General features: G+C 37.6%; 1 protein-coding gene across 1 annotated transcript in view; it reads left to right on the top strand.

The window, feature by feature from the left end:
- Nucleotides 1–14,127, top strand: part of LOC120533626 — an 86,953-nt gene that overhangs the window by 58,869 nt on the left and 13,957 nt on the right. Inside the window, exons 5-7 of the mRNA XM_039760539.1 lie at nt 376–490; nt 4,445–4,494; nt 4,607–4,679. Of these exons, the coding sequence (XP_039616473.1) occupies nt 376–490; nt 4,445–4,494; nt 4,607–4,679 (238 nt within the window). The remainder of the gene's footprint in view (nt 1–375; nt 491–4,444; nt 4,495–4,606; nt 4,680–14,127) is intronic.

Genomic DNA, 14,127 nt, shown 5'->3' with positions numbered 1-14,127 from the left:
CAATATAACTATGAAAAGAAAATATAGGTTTAATGTATCATTTAGGTAATTAATATTCAACAGCATAAATTATAGGGTTGAAGAATAATGTAGCTTTGAAGATGGGTTGTAGGTAATGAACAGTGTATGCATGCAAATATGAGTTTTTTTCAAGTGAATATAAAAAAGGAAATAAAGAACAGATTTGTTTATTTTTGAGTGTAAGTTTGATCAGCAATCCACTTTAATCAAAATGGGCTTTTCAATGACAGCTTTGGTATAAGAATGCTATTACAACAGGAAAAAACATAAAAAAAACTATTTTGCATTGCTTTTGTGATATTTTTGAGCAAGTTAAAACCACATTTCGTATGCTAACTACCATTCATGTTTAAGAAACTCAACTAGGTCAACACATGACCTTATAAGCGGAACCGCTGACACCAACAAAGGCAAGAAAATGTCAGAAAAGGAAAAAGAGAAGCATGAATGGCTACAAGCCAAAGAAGAGGTAAGAAAACACCATTATATACATTTTTTTCCAGATGAAACAAATCAACCAATTGTGACTTAATAGGCCTTTTGCACCACTGGTTGATACAAAGCGCATCACAAAGCCATTAAATGAGAAAAGAGTAGAGCAGCTCAGTGCTGGTCCTATAGAAGGATTATACTGTGCTGCTTGTGTTGTGTAGGCCGATTCTTGCAATTAAATGAGTTCTTAATTCACACTTTGTTTTTCTGTATCTGCACTTGGTTAGAATTCTGGTCAGTAATCTCATCTCATCAGAAAACTCATAATAGCTACTTATTTCTAAAACTATTTTTTTTATATATATTGTTGTCTTTTGAGTCCGGAATTACAAAGATAATAATCAGCAAAGTCCTTTTAGAAACACTTTATTCTTGAACTTGAATGAAAAATATTTAAATGTGTCCTGCAAAAAGCAATAAACTTTATTCATTTGAAAAAAAATGCTCTGGCATCTCCATTAGTCTAGTAGATAGAAAACTCCGCCAACTTTATATGTTGCCACTAGTGTGAAGCATAGCGTGACCCATGCGACTTTGCACAACGGCCTGCAGCCTTCTGCAGTTGATCCTGCATATCTGAAAGTGTGTTTTCTCTGAACTTGAACCAGCTACAGAAAACAAAAGCACTGCCTGACCAGTTGCAGCATATACAGTATGAAAGTTAAAGGTCAGTGTCTACAATGATCATCAGTCCAAGGTTATTCATGAGATTTACTTCAGTTCAGCTTATTCTTATTAAGTGCATTTCTACTTAGGAACCCAATGTTCTATGCAATAATTACAAGAATAGCATACAAAGATGATGCAAGATAATGATGAAATATAAACAGAGAAACATTATGAAATATGTACTATATACTGTATATTGTGGTGTAAAGAGCTGTTTCAGCCAATGCTTGGCCAAGATTAAAAGCAGCTAAGAATAATTTCTTTTATCTGAGAAATTAATTCCACCAGAACACCTTCTTCCATGCACCCTACATATTTACCTTTCCCTTCTCCCCTTCCTCACACAAAGTAAGCTCTTGCCACTACTATCCTCCCAACTCTGAACTTACTTAGTCCAATCACTGAAGCTTTTTTTTAAGTTGAATCCTGAAGTATGTCTGGCACACTGGGAACATAGCCTGGAAGTGCTTTCAGGTCAGACAGACCTTCTGGCAGACAGACAGCCCCAGATGACCCCAACGGAATCTTCTGCCCAACTACCAAGTAATCCTTTGGAAACAAAAACTGGAGCGGCAAAAGAAAGTTGTTGTTGCCCTGCAGCTCAGGGAGAAACACATTCCATTTCTTCCATTATGTTGACTTTCCATGACTTAGCAAGACCAGAATCCATTTATATAAAGAATTTATGAAATGAATTTTAGTTATATACAATAGGGTGTAATAGAAGGTGGAGAAGAGTGTAATACACAAGGGAACACACCACAAGCCATGCCTCTTGTGACCCTGACTATCCAGCGGTGTTTGATGACACCTTAGTTAGCTTATGTTTGTCTCAAAGATGTCTTTCATTGTCTTCTCTTTACTAGATTTTCTACTCAATAGCCTCCTCTTCCTCTTTGTCAGACGAGCTCTTGTCTCTGATCCACTCCTGACTCTGTGTTGGAGCCACTTTTAAGGCCTGACCCAGGAGTACTTAGGGTTCCATAATGACATCAATGGACAGCACACCTGGATCACCCACATATACACATTATATATTGTCAAGCTTGGCTTGTAGAGTTGCATAGGAGGCAGGGTTTTCCATGGAATATTAACTTTATTTAACAGGCAGTTACAGAAATAACAGTTAATTCATAAGTAGTTTCTCTTCGGCATATAACTGCACAGGTAGCAACTAACAAATGATACACTCTGGCTCCACCTTTCAGCTTAGAAGAACATAAAGTCTTCTAGCTCGGAAACAGCGGCTGGGGGAGACGTGGTTTGGGGAAGAGAGGACAGAAGAGTGAGCAATTGGCTGGCTGGGGCTTGGTCATTTAAATGTTGTAAATAACGTGCAAGAAGCATGTTACACAGTAAAAGAGCAAAGCCGCAGTTGATCCCACAAAAGACCTGTTAAGAGTATGTTTGTTTCCCATTGAAATACTGTTTAGGTGGGGTTTTGTGAAGGGTAGCTATGTTTCTTTGCAATTGGTTTACTTGTTAACAGAGAGCCAACCCACAGCTAAGAGAGCATTAGCACATGGCAGCTGGCATTACGAGGTAGGAATATGGAGGAGAGGAGCTACTGTTTTGATGGACCTCCACTGCTGCCATCAAGGATGGTGAATTGGCCGGGACATGAGTTACAATATATATATATATATATATACATGGCGGTTTTAAGTCTAAATTCCAGTTGTTTTTAGTCAGCCATATTCTATCAGTAGTGGGCGGCACGGTGGCGCAGTGGTAGCACTGCTGCCTTGCAGTTAGGAGACCTGGATTCGCTTCCCGGGTCCTCCCTGCATGGAGTTTGCATGTTCTCCCCGTGTCTGTGTGGGTTTCCTCCGGGCGCTCCGGTTTCCTCCCACAGTCCAAAGACATGCGGGTTAGGTGAATTGGTGATTCTGAATTGGCCCTAGTGTCTGCTTGGTGTGTTTGTGTGTGTCCTGCGGTGGGTTGGCACCCTGCCCAGGATTGGTTCCTGCCTTGTGCCGTATGTTGGCTGGGATTGGCTCCAGCAGACCCCCGTGACCCTGTGTTTGGATTCAGCGGGTTGGAAAATGGATGGATGGATATTCTATCAGTAAGTAAACAATGCCAGTTTCATTGCATAGGCCATACTAAACAAAACTGTCTTTAAATAAGAGGGAAATAAAGAGTTCCTTGATATAAGTGCAACATTATAATCTGTCAATGTGTACTTTATACTGCAGCATCTTGGAAAAAGCACTTGACAAAGCAAACCTGCAGTACCAGATGAACAATATCATAGGGAATGTTTGGTATAGTACGAAAATCACGAGAGTGCTCAAAGGATCAGTGCTGGGTCCTCTCCTCTTTTACTTGTACACCACCTCTCTTGGACTTATCATACAGTTTCATGGATTTTCAGTACACCACCTTGGGAAGATTCTCAATGACCAGCTATTATTCACTGACCAAACTGCTACTACCTCTCGTTCTTATAGAGTTAAACAGTACAATATCTGCAAGATCAGACCATATGTGTCAAAGTGTGCAGCACAGCTCCTTGTTCATGCATTTGTCTCATCTCCTCTGGACTTTTGTAACTCTTTGCTGGCAGGAGTACCTGCATTTGCTATGAGCCATTACAGATGATTTAAAGTACAACAGCACATCTGGTGTTCAACAAGCCAAGACGGGCACAAGTTGCTCCTACTTTCAGATCACTGTACCCTTGTGATTTTTGTAGCAGCGCACATTAAGTTCATATCCTTGAGGCTTGCTTACAGATTAGTCAATGGATCAGCACCTTTGTCTTTGGACTTGTTTGCCTTGGATTGCCATTTTAGTCAAGTCCTTTTTGCCCTTATTTAGATTTTTTTCTTTATTGTTCTCTTTTCTGAATTTTGTGAATAAATTCTTTATTTACAGTATAAAAATTCTTTGTTGGCCTTGTCGTTTAAGCCAGAGGTTTTACAATTTGCTCTCCTGTGAGAGCATTTTTGTGTTCTTTAGATGTTTAAAATTATTTTTAAACTTTAAAAGTTAGTGTCCCATTTCAGGCTACCTGGGGTGTTGCCTGTTTCGGAGGCTGACCAGTGAAGCGCTTGTCAGGTTATCATTTACTTTGAGGTCTGTTCAACTCTTTTTGCCATTTTCTGTTGGTGCATTTACAACAAAAATAAGAAAAGTACTATTTATGATACTGTTCTACTTTTTTTTATATTTTGCTCTTTTTCTTTCTGTTCCTATATTTGTTAATATAAAATTTAATTTTATGTCAGTCAAAATACAACACTTTTTTTTTGTACAGGTCAGCAAGTTCCTTGGACTTGTAAACCCGGACAGTGGCTTCATGATCAGGTACAATTTTACACAAAAACTTTCTGGCTTTTTTCTCTCCCCTTTTTAAAAGTAAACCTTTTTTAATATGCCATTTCTTATTCTACTCATTTATATTTCACCATTTTTATAGAATGAATAATGAAGCTCAAGTCAAAGATGCAATGCCAATCCTTGATAACAAGAAGATATGTCTCTTTACAAAGGTGAGCCATTAATTCCACTTTCTTTTGCCAAACAAATTTTTAAAATGTTTAGAATGTTTTTAGTTCAGATCACCAGTTACAATTTCAAGTAACTTTATCTTGTTTAAGATCTGCAACTTGATTTCTTTTTTAGCTTTGATGGTAAATTATTCAAATCCCATGCACTGCAAAAAATTTAAATTAAGCAAGTGAAAATTATTTAGGGCGGCACGGTGGCGCAGTGGTAGCGCTGCTGCCTCGCAGTTAGGAGACCCGGGTTCACTTCCCGGGTCCTCCCTGCGTGGAGTTTGCATGTTCTCCCCGTGTCTGCGTGGGTTTCCTCCGGCACTCGGTTTCCTCCCACAGTCCAAAGACATGCAGGTTAGGTGGATTGGCGATTCTAAATTGGCCCTAGTGTGTGTTTGTGTGTGTCCTGCGGTGGGTTGGCACCCTGCCCAGGATTGGTTCCTGCCCTGTGTTGGCTGGGATTGGCTCCAGCAGACCCCCGTGACCCTGTATTCGGATTCAGTGGGTTAGAAAATGGATGGATGGAAAATTATTTATATCATTACATTAAATCTTGTTCTCCTTATTGTAAGAATTGCTGACTTATCAAAAAACTTGTATTTACAATTATTTTGTATACTTTAAGAAATCTTGTCAAGTAAATTTTGCTTACTCCATTGGCAGATGTTTTGCTAATTAAAAGCAAAACTACTCCCATTTAAAGTTTTTTGTTTGGTCTTTGCATATGCACTTTTGCAGTGCACATCTGGTTACTGTCCATATTCTGCCTGTCAGCCTTCTTGAGTTGATATTCTGGGTTCGGACACTGTCTCTGTGAAGTTTCCACTTTTCCCCAATGTCTATCTGGCTTTTCCTCTGGGTATTCTAGCTTTCCTTCTAAATCTCAAAGATGTGTACATTAGTTTGACTGATGATTCTAAACTGTTCCTCTACGCATAAAGGACTGGCAGCACATTCAGGGTTCGTGTTTTGCTTGTGTGAGGTACTGTTAGGATAGACTGTGGCCTCTGGTGACACTGAATAGAATTGAGCAGGTTTTACATTTTTATCTGACTTCTTTTGATGCTCTTGGTCTTCACAAATAGAAATGTTCAGTATGTATAAGATGCAAAAGAAGAAGGTCATTGAAGAAATCACAATGGGAAATTGAGTCATCAACCTTGTGAACTTAGACACTAGTTGATTAGCCGCTACATGACATTGTAATGAATATTAAAGCTGTCCCTGTTACGATCATGGTGCTGACATCTAAGAGTGTAGTTAGTGTGTCACCTTGTTCTGTAATTGAAATAGACTATTAAGCACACTTGTCCACTTATGAATTTGATAGCAGCAACAGAAACTATAGAACAATCCAAATGTGATGTGATTAAATGAAAAACATCAGAAAAGTTGTTTATTTCATCTGTCTATGGTATTTTGCACGAAGAAAACCTTCTAATATGTCTGCAAAATCTGTGCTTAACAAGTTTCTAACTATGTCCATGTATCCTTGTTGCAGAATGTATTTTATAGTAACAACTGGGATCCACTGTAATGATTCCTTTCTTAATTTTAATCACTTCATTTATGTCATCTCTTAATCTCCATTTGCATAAACTGAAAAAGTTCAACTCCTTCAATCTTTCCCCATATTTCATGTCTCTTGTCCCAAAATCAGTCTAACTGCTCTTCTCTGAACTTTATATAGTGCTGCTGTTTCTTTTTGTGAAAAATAATGACTTTTTTCCTGACACATAGTAAGAGCCCTAGGTTTTAAAGCACTTCTGATGTAATTTGTCTACATTGTTCATGGGAGGAACTTAATTATCATATACAACAAACATGAAAAACTTAAAAAAAATATGAATGTGAGCAGTTGCTATGTAAATATACCTGTAGATACAATTCTATTAATTTATAAGATTACAGGTTCATTTACTTCATTTATTCTATATCACAATAAAATCATATTTTTGAAATGCAGCAAGCTAGTGTTTAAACAAAAAATGTTAAGTTCTCTTCTTATATCATAACACTAGCAGAATACCCGCGCTTCGCAGCGGAAAAGTAAAAAGAAAAGGAAACATTTTAAAAATAATGTAATATGACTGAGAATGTAATTGTTGTCATGAGTGTTGCTGGCATATATATATAGCAAAATACCCGCGCTTCGCAGCGGAGAAGTACTGTGTTAAAGAAGCAATGAAAAAGAAAAGGAAACATTTTAAAAATAACATAACATGATTGTCAATATAATTGTTTTGTCACTGTTGTGAGTGATGAGTGTTGCTGTCATATATATATATATATATATAAATATATATATATATATATATACACATACACACATATATATATATACACACATATATATATATATATACACATATATATATATATATATATATATATACATATATATATATATATATATATATATATATATATATATATATATATATATGTATATATACTTGCAAAATACCAGCGCTTGAGGAGAAGTAGTGTGTTAAAGAAGCAATGAAAAGAAAAGGAAACATTTTGAAAATAACGTAACATGATTGTCAATGTAATTATTTTGTCACTGTTGTGAGTGATGAGTGTTGCTGTCATATATATATATACATATCTATACATATACACATAAATATACACACACACATATATACATACATATATATATATCTACATATATACACACAAATACATATATATATACATACATACACACACACACATATATAAACATATATACATATACGTACATATCTACCTATATACACACACAGCTATTTCGTATCAGTGCAATACGCTGCTTGTTAAAACGGATAACTCCGCTCTTACGTGCAAGTCTGCGTGGATATTATGAACTATCGATTTGTTCAAGTTCTATTTAAATTTTAAATAGAAGGAATTTTTATTTAGTCGACAGAAATATCTTTGGTAGGAATGGTAAAAACAGACAGGAATATTATTCGTGAATAAATCAACTCAAACCTTAAACAACTTATAATATTTTGCTCTCCATAAAAATATATCCTGTCTAAATTATACAAGTTAGAAATAAAGTAAACGTTAAAAGAACAAACATTCAAATTTCTTTTCTCTTATGTAATTTTATATAAAAAATAAACTTAGATTTTAAATATCCCAAAAGATTTTGCTCTCCATAAAAATATATCCTGTCAAAATTATACAAATTCAAATATGAACATGCTGCATAACAAAACCTAGAAATATAAATAAAATGTGTTCCTTTCAGCAATAACAAATCAAATCATTCAGTTGTCTTTGCTCATATGTCATTTTAGAGCTGGACGCCTGGCATCTTTTTTTGGCCACAGGTTCGTTTCTGTTTGCTGTGAGGTTCTGTGTTGTGGAGATTCTCAGGATGGATTGCAGGTGCTCATCAGTGAGGCGACTCCTGTGTGCTGTTTTGTTGGTCTTTATCACTGAGAAGAGCTTCTCACACAGATATGTGCTACCAAACATGCACAAGGTTCGAGCCGCATGTAGACGGACTTTTTTTGTTCTTCAAAGTCACCAAAGCGCCGTGCAAACTCAGTGCGCTCAGTTTATCAGCAAAGTGCGTATTTGGGAACACCGTAGTGACGACTTGGTTTAACATTACTTGGCAACAGGGAAAATGGGGCAAATTGCACTTGGTGCATTTGTGTCTCCCATAAAAGCAGCTTCACTTGAAATCACTTTGTGATTGTGCACGGGTTAAAACGTCCGCTGAAGTGTCAGATTCTTATTTAATTCTTCTGCTTTCTGTATCTTCTGCATTGCATTCAGGTTACCCTGATGTTTTGTCTCATAGTGCCGTCTTAGATTAAATTTTGTAATTACAGCCACATTAGCTCCACAAATGAGACACACGGGTTCAGTAAACATATACTCAGCCTCCCATCGGTTTTTAAAGGCTCTATTTTCAGAATCAACTTTTCTCTTCAGCATCGTGTGAGCTAGCTTCGCAATAACTTGCAGCATCATAAGCTACACTTGATTAACGCGTAAGTGTTCAGCAAGGCAGCTGAAGCGCTGAGATTATGGGATCTGTAGTTTATTGTGTTACCAGCGCTTCATATACCCGGGCCATTAATAACAATAATACAGTATATAAAATGATCTTGCGGGCCGGATATAATTACACGCCGGGCCGGATGTGGCCTCCGGCCCTTGAGTTTGACACATATGGACTAAATAGTACTTGAAAAGATATATTTTTTCAAATGTGATCGCGCAATTCAGATAGAGTTGACGCGCACTACAGCCTGCATGCCTCAATAAGTCATCCTCCCCTCGCTCTTACTTTTTTACCGTTCATCTAATGAATACACTGAGTATGGCTTTACCAAAACAATCATTGATGGCGAATAAAGTATCCATTATTCGAGTATGTAGATCGGGATATATATATATATATATATATACCCGCGTATCGCAGCGGAGAAGTAGTGTGTTAAAAAGCTAGAAAAGAAAAGGGAACATTTTAAAAATAACGTAACATGACTGTCAATATACAGTATTTGTTTTGTGAGTGTTACTGAGTGTTGCTGTCATCAAGGATTTGATTATCATTATTTCTTTCAATCAGGTTCGTATTTGGAGGATGTGTTGTGTTCAAGTTACATTCCGTGTTTGTCAATCGTTGTAAAGATGACAGGTTTCATTCATCGATTCGTTTCTTACTGCATCAATAAACAGCTCGTCTTCTTCTTTATCTGAGACCTGACACACTGCATGCACGGGTTTTTTTTACACTGTCTTCCTTTAGCGGGACATTGACTTTTTCCAACGTGTGCTTTGTTTCCGCAGTAGTTGGATTTATGAATATGCTTGTATGTATGAGACGCTTCATATTTTTGCTGCCTTTTCAATTGTGTAATTCGGTTTTGTTCAGCTCTTTGGAACTGTTGCTTTTATCTGTGCACTCGTCAGTTCACGTGAGCCGCGGTGTACATGCATCGAAGGTTCCCAGCTGTGCTGGTGCCATCTCGTGCTATGTCCATGGCTGTATTTAATGTTACCTTAGTCCTGGCACTTAAAACTTTCTCTCGCAGTTTCGCTGAGTTTGTGTCAAACACCACCCTGACCATCTCATCTTCCTCTCCATAAGCACAGTCCTTCACCCGTGAATATTTACCCGTGGCAGTTTGCTATTGGATTGCCGCTGACGGACGGCCTTATATGGGCAGGCACTAAATTACAAACGCCAGCGGCAGCCTGTCTATGAACTTAATTTAAAGTGTAGGTTTACATCGTGCTTTGTTTCCGAAGTAGCAGAACTCATGAATATGGTTGTATATGTCACTCGCTCGCTTCTTATTGTTTCGCTGCCTTCTCAATTATATAATGCATGTTTTCTTCAGCGCTTTTTTGAGGTCTTCCTGGTTTTCTATGTACTGCGTGATTACGTGGGAGGCGTGATGATGTCACACGAAACTCCGACCCCACGGCATTGAAGCTCATCTCCATTACAGTAAATGGAGAAAAACTGCTTCCAGTTATGACCATTACGCGTAGAATTTCGATATAAAACCTGCCCAACTTTTGTAAGGAAGCTCTAAGGAATGAACCTGCCAAATTTCAGCCTTCCACCCACACGGGAAGTTGGAGAATTAGTGATGAGTCAGTGAGTGAGTGAGTGAGGGCTTTGCCTTTTATTAGTATAGATTCCAATATACATTAATAGATCATTTTTTAGAAATTAGACTCAACCATAACCTCATTTATTTGGAATTCAAAACATCCAAGTATCCAAAGGGCGACCCTGCAAAGACCTAAGGCAGAAGGCGGTATGGCTCTACCTAACTTTCAATTTTATTACTGGGTAGTAAATATACGAGCTATAAAAACTTGGACACAAATAGATAAACATACACAGGCTTGGTCCGCAATAGAAGTAAAATCCTGCAGTACTTCTTTATATTCTTTGCTTTGTACCCCAATAAATGTAAGTTATCGCCAATATACTAATAACTCAATTGTACTTCACTCACTCAGAATATGGAACCAATGTAGGAAGTATTTTAAGACAGAGAAGCTTCTATCTGTGGCACCTCTGCACGAGAACCACATTTTTCCACCCTCTCAAATATATGCAGTTTTTAATGTCTGGAAAACATTTGGGATTAAATCACTTAGAGATCTGTACATAGAAAACGTCTTTGCATCTTATGAACAAATTTAACTTTCCAGCAGCACATTTCTTTCACTACCTTCAAATTCAAAAGTTTCCCAATTTTCAGAACCTTCCCAATTTTCCTCATCTCTCACCTACCTCTATCCCGGAAAAAATATAGCTCAGTCTCGAGGACAGCATTTCCGTAATATATAAAACTATTTTACAGTCCCCCCCTTTCAAAATCCAAGAGAACAGTTTGAAAAGGATCTCTCACTCAACATCTTAGAAAATGAGTGGAAGGTAGCAATGCACAGAAATCACTCAAGCTCGATATGCGCAAAGCATAGAATTATTCAACTTAAAATTATACATCGAATACATCTGTCTCGCTTAAAATTGTCCAAAATGTTTCCAGGGCAAGATCCAACCTGCGAACACTGCAATCAAGTTCTGGCCTCACTGGTCCCTGGAGTCACAATCCCTCCTAATCCACTAACAGCTGTGTTTGGTGTACTTCCAGAATTGCCTTTACTACACAATTGGCACGTAGACATCTCGGTCAACTGGAAGAATCCTAACTCTCCTCTTTTAACACTAGAATTACCAGCGCCTATGAAAAAACCCGTAGATCCGGCCCACCTTAAATCCGTTCGCACCTCTCCGTCAGCGTCTTTTGTCCTGCAAATGTGCCAATAAAGACAAGCAGCCTGTGTACTGTATAATATTAACAATAAGAGTAGCTCACTACTGAAAATGGCAAATATAGGAGGCAGTCAGGATCGAACCAGGAACTCTCAACTACAAGTCAGGCAATCTTACTGCTACACCACAGAAGCTGTTGTATTGTCCTTAAACCTTTTGTGAAAGTGTTTATTTGATCTTTGAATGTCAGGCGTCACACATTATGTAGTTTATGCCAACATTTTGTCATTTACTACTAAAATATGAAAAACGTTTCTGTTTTAACAATTTGTTTAACACAGATTATCGTAGAAACGGAACACACAGGAAATGCATGTGTTCTAAATAACAATCTATTATTTCCACTCTAAAACTCCAGCACTTCACTCCCAGATAATCAATCAAGGCATGAGCTGGGAGAACATTGTGCATGTTCTGCGACGGTGGGAGGATGGGATACCAGGCTGCTTGCTTCTTGTCTTTATTGGCATATTTACAGGACAAAAGGCGCTGATGAACAGGTGAGAACGGATATAAGGTGGGACAGATTTACAAGTTTTTTCATAGGCTCTGGTAATTCTAGTGTTAAGTCATTGGGGAACTGATGTTCTATACTATTTGAAACTGGAAAAAAATCAAATTTGCACTTAAAGAATCTGTACGAAATATTTTCAAAACCTGGCAGGATCTAATCAATAACATTTTAGAATAAGCATTTAAATTGAGGAAACAGGTACTCTCCCCTCTTTTACTCAATTTATCTGTATTCATTTATTAATTTATCTATTCACTTATCTTTATTAGAATAAAGTCTTACTCTGCTGGCCTAGCTCTTTTTCTCAGGGGTGAGGGTTGATTTGTTCAGAACCTTTTATTTTTTGTAAAACTTGAGTCATATAAATCAATAAAATTGAAACAAAATGTCAAGTTATCTGAAAGTGCTAAAATACTGGTATAAAAAACTTTAACAAATTTACCTAGGTAATTTCTTTCTGAAAATGTTATAGCCCTTTGCCCATTTTTGGTAACACGTATTCTCTTCTGAGGGGTACTCAGTGATCTGATATTCCATTAGAGGATATCATTATACCACAAAAAAATAAAAAGCCATATTAAAGAATAGAAAGTCAATGAGCAAAATTGTAGCAATGCAAGAATGCAGAGCAGCTCAAACAAACATTAGCAGGTTGTCAACCATCTCTGAATACTCAGACTCCATTAACCAATAGAAAATTATAAAGAAAATAGCTCCTGGCGGCCCAAGTCAGACTCAGTTAAAGTGCAGCATGAGACCCACACCACAGATCCTCCCATCCCTCCACTCTCAACCATGCCACAACTGAGTACAGTAACAGTCACATAAAACAAATCCATACCAAGTTATTTAAGTTTATAAGAGCTCAAAAGAAAGAAATAAAACACCTTTCTAATCTCATCTGTGGCAACACTTTTAACAAACAACAATGGAAAATGCACAAAACAGTTAGAAAGGCCAGTTACCAAGGGAAAGGAAGATATCGATCACACTCATAGCCAGGTTGGGATCTGAAAAGAGGTGCTGCAAGTCGACGTTGCTTTAACCAGACTTTGGCAGGATAGTTTGAATGATGGTATCCCTGAATCCCTTTAATACTGGGAACATCGTCTTAGGAAAGAAGAGAATATTGTGACTTTCAGAATTTGCCTTCATCATTTCTTGTAGGACAATCACAGTACCTTGAAAACCTTACATTTACAGGCGGTGGATGTATTGAATAAGATTTCTTGTTGTGTCATATTTCTTGTTGTGGGCTTAAGCTCGGGCTTGAAATTGGGAAGATACAGGAACCAGAGCAGCCATTTCCACTCCAGATACTTTAGCATGTTAACTTCTCAGTGTTCGAAGAGATGCACAGGATTGTAAGATTGTCACTTCTGACTCTGTTCTGTATTAACCTCCTTAGTGTTCTTTTTTTTTTTTTAAATATTGACTGCTCATATCACTGTCAAGAGTATGCAACACCTGGGCTGCTGAAAAATGCCATTATAAGACATGGAGAAGATGTGCCTACAGCGTTGCCCAGGTACCACTTAAGCCTGATGCTTATGTAAGACATGCAGGTAACACTCAGGACTAATACTGTTAGCACTTTTACAGCCAGAGTAATCCTTGGGTCTTATGCTTCACGTCTATACAGTTGCCCGAGTGACATTCAGGAATAATGCATTTAGCACTGTTTTCATAGCCCAAGTGATGCTTGGGTCTAACACTATGGAGGTTAAGCTGTTAAACTGCCATTTCAGAGTGGAGAGAGAAGATATCTAAATCATATTGCACCAGTCAGCCCAGAAAAACATCAAAGGATTTAGAGAGCTTATTCTGCTCGGCCTTCAAATAATTAAAGTCAACTCTTAAATCCAAAAAACTTCTGAATGATTGTGTTTAATGAGGCTTGAAATATTTCATTTTGTTCCTTGACAACGTTGTTTAGTCCTGTAATATCCAAGGACCACTGGTCAAGCTCAGCCGCCACAGCACGGTCATGTTTGAACTTGAGAAACTTCTTCATAGGCCTAGTAGTTCTTCTTCCTGAAGGCTTTAAGCAGATAAGTTAAAGTCCTGTTCAATAATTAAGACGAAAAGTTTCTTTTCTTCATAAGAGTAAATGA

This window comes from Polypterus senegalus, chromosome 8 (genome assembly GCF_016835505.1).
Source record: "Polypterus senegalus isolate Bchr_013 chromosome 8, ASM1683550v1, whole genome shotgun sequence".
Classification (NCBI taxonomy): Eukaryota; Metazoa; Chordata; class Cladistia; order Polypteriformes; family Polypteridae; genus Polypterus; species Polypterus senegalus.
This window is presented reverse-complemented; position numbering and strand designations above follow the sequence as displayed.